Genomic DNA, 1,165 nt, shown 5'->3' with positions numbered 1-1,165 from the left:
ATTCGCATTAATAGTCAATACGTAATTCTCGGTCGGAATCTTACTCAACGAGACCTTGGTATTATCTGTCGTGACTTCCCCACTGACATTTCAATAAAAACATTCATCGATTTATACAAACGAACAACATCCGAAAAAATGAACACGATGATGATGGATATCATCAATCGGAAGATCTACAAGAATGTTATCAAGTATGTATGCGACCTATAATTAGCTTATTCGCTACTACTTTTTTTGGTCGTATCAATAGACGGATGCATACGTTGTTATCGATGATACCAAGTGGGATCATATTCTGATCAAGGAATGATAGCGTTAGCTCTGAATTGGTTCCTTGCATTGGGCAATAAGCCAGCCCCTGACCCTGAGAAGTCGTTATTAAGCCGCCATACTCAACACCGGCACTTGTAAATGTGTGCAACACCTGATTATTGTTTGCGATAGGATTATAAAGATTTGAACACGTAATAACAACCGCGGCGGTCGGATCGATCTGAGGCACTAGATTACTATTCACTGCATAAACGCTAGTTGTTTGAGCTGCGGGATACGTACCTGGGGTGAAACCAATAATTGAACCGAATGCAGTATCAACTACCTGAAGCTGAGGCGTATAAGCAGTGACTGGCATCGTTGGAAAGCCACTTGCAGCAGTGTAGCCCGTAATATTTTTGACTGGCTGCATTGTGAATTGAATCGCGTAACTGGATGGGTTCTCGGCGCATGAGATGAAATAGTAGTTTGTTCCAGTCGTATTGTTGGTCAAATAGAGATTATTCTGGATAGACCAATATTGAAGGTAGTTGTTGATATCGCTTGCCGAGTATGTGCCATCAGGGAGCGTAATTGTGTATGTCGATGTCGTCGAAGCTGTCGGCCATATGATCTTTAAGCTGTTGTTTTGACGCTGAGCAGTGATTGCTCGCCAAGAGTAGTAGATGGATATAGATCCAAGTGCAATTTCATATTGACTGAAGTCGATGGGCTGCGAGAATCGATACCGGAATTGGTGAGTAGCCACCTGATTATTGAGATTTAACAAAATCGGAAAGCTCATTTTATCTACTTGTATATACTAACCAAAAGAAAGAAAAATGCATCGACGAAAGAGAATTAGAAGGCAGTTGATGCCTCAGGCAATGGATATCGATGGATCAGGTGA

General features: G+C 41.5%; 1 protein-coding gene across 1 annotated transcript; it reads left to right on the top strand.

The window, feature by feature from the left end:
• Positions 1 to 147: 147 nt before the first annotated feature.
• Positions 148 to 313, top strand: PPTG_24930 (hypothetical protein; the record flags this gene model as incomplete). Its single annotated transcript, XM_008918940.1, has 2 exons — positions 148 to 198; positions 254 to 313. The coding sequence occupies 2 exons, from the start codon at positions 148 to 150 to the stop codon at positions 311 to 313; spliced, it is 111 nt and encodes a 36-aa protein (XP_008917188.1).
• Positions 314 to 1,165: the final 852 nt, after the last annotated feature.

The sequence above is a fragment of the Phytophthora parasitica genome (genome assembly GCF_000247585.1).
Source record: "Phytophthora parasitica INRA-310 unplaced genomic scaffold supercont2.389, whole genome shotgun sequence".
Lineage (NCBI taxonomy): Eukaryota > Oomycota > Peronosporomycetes > Peronosporales > Peronosporaceae > Phytophthora > Phytophthora nicotianae.
This window is presented reverse-complemented; position numbering and strand designations above follow the sequence as displayed.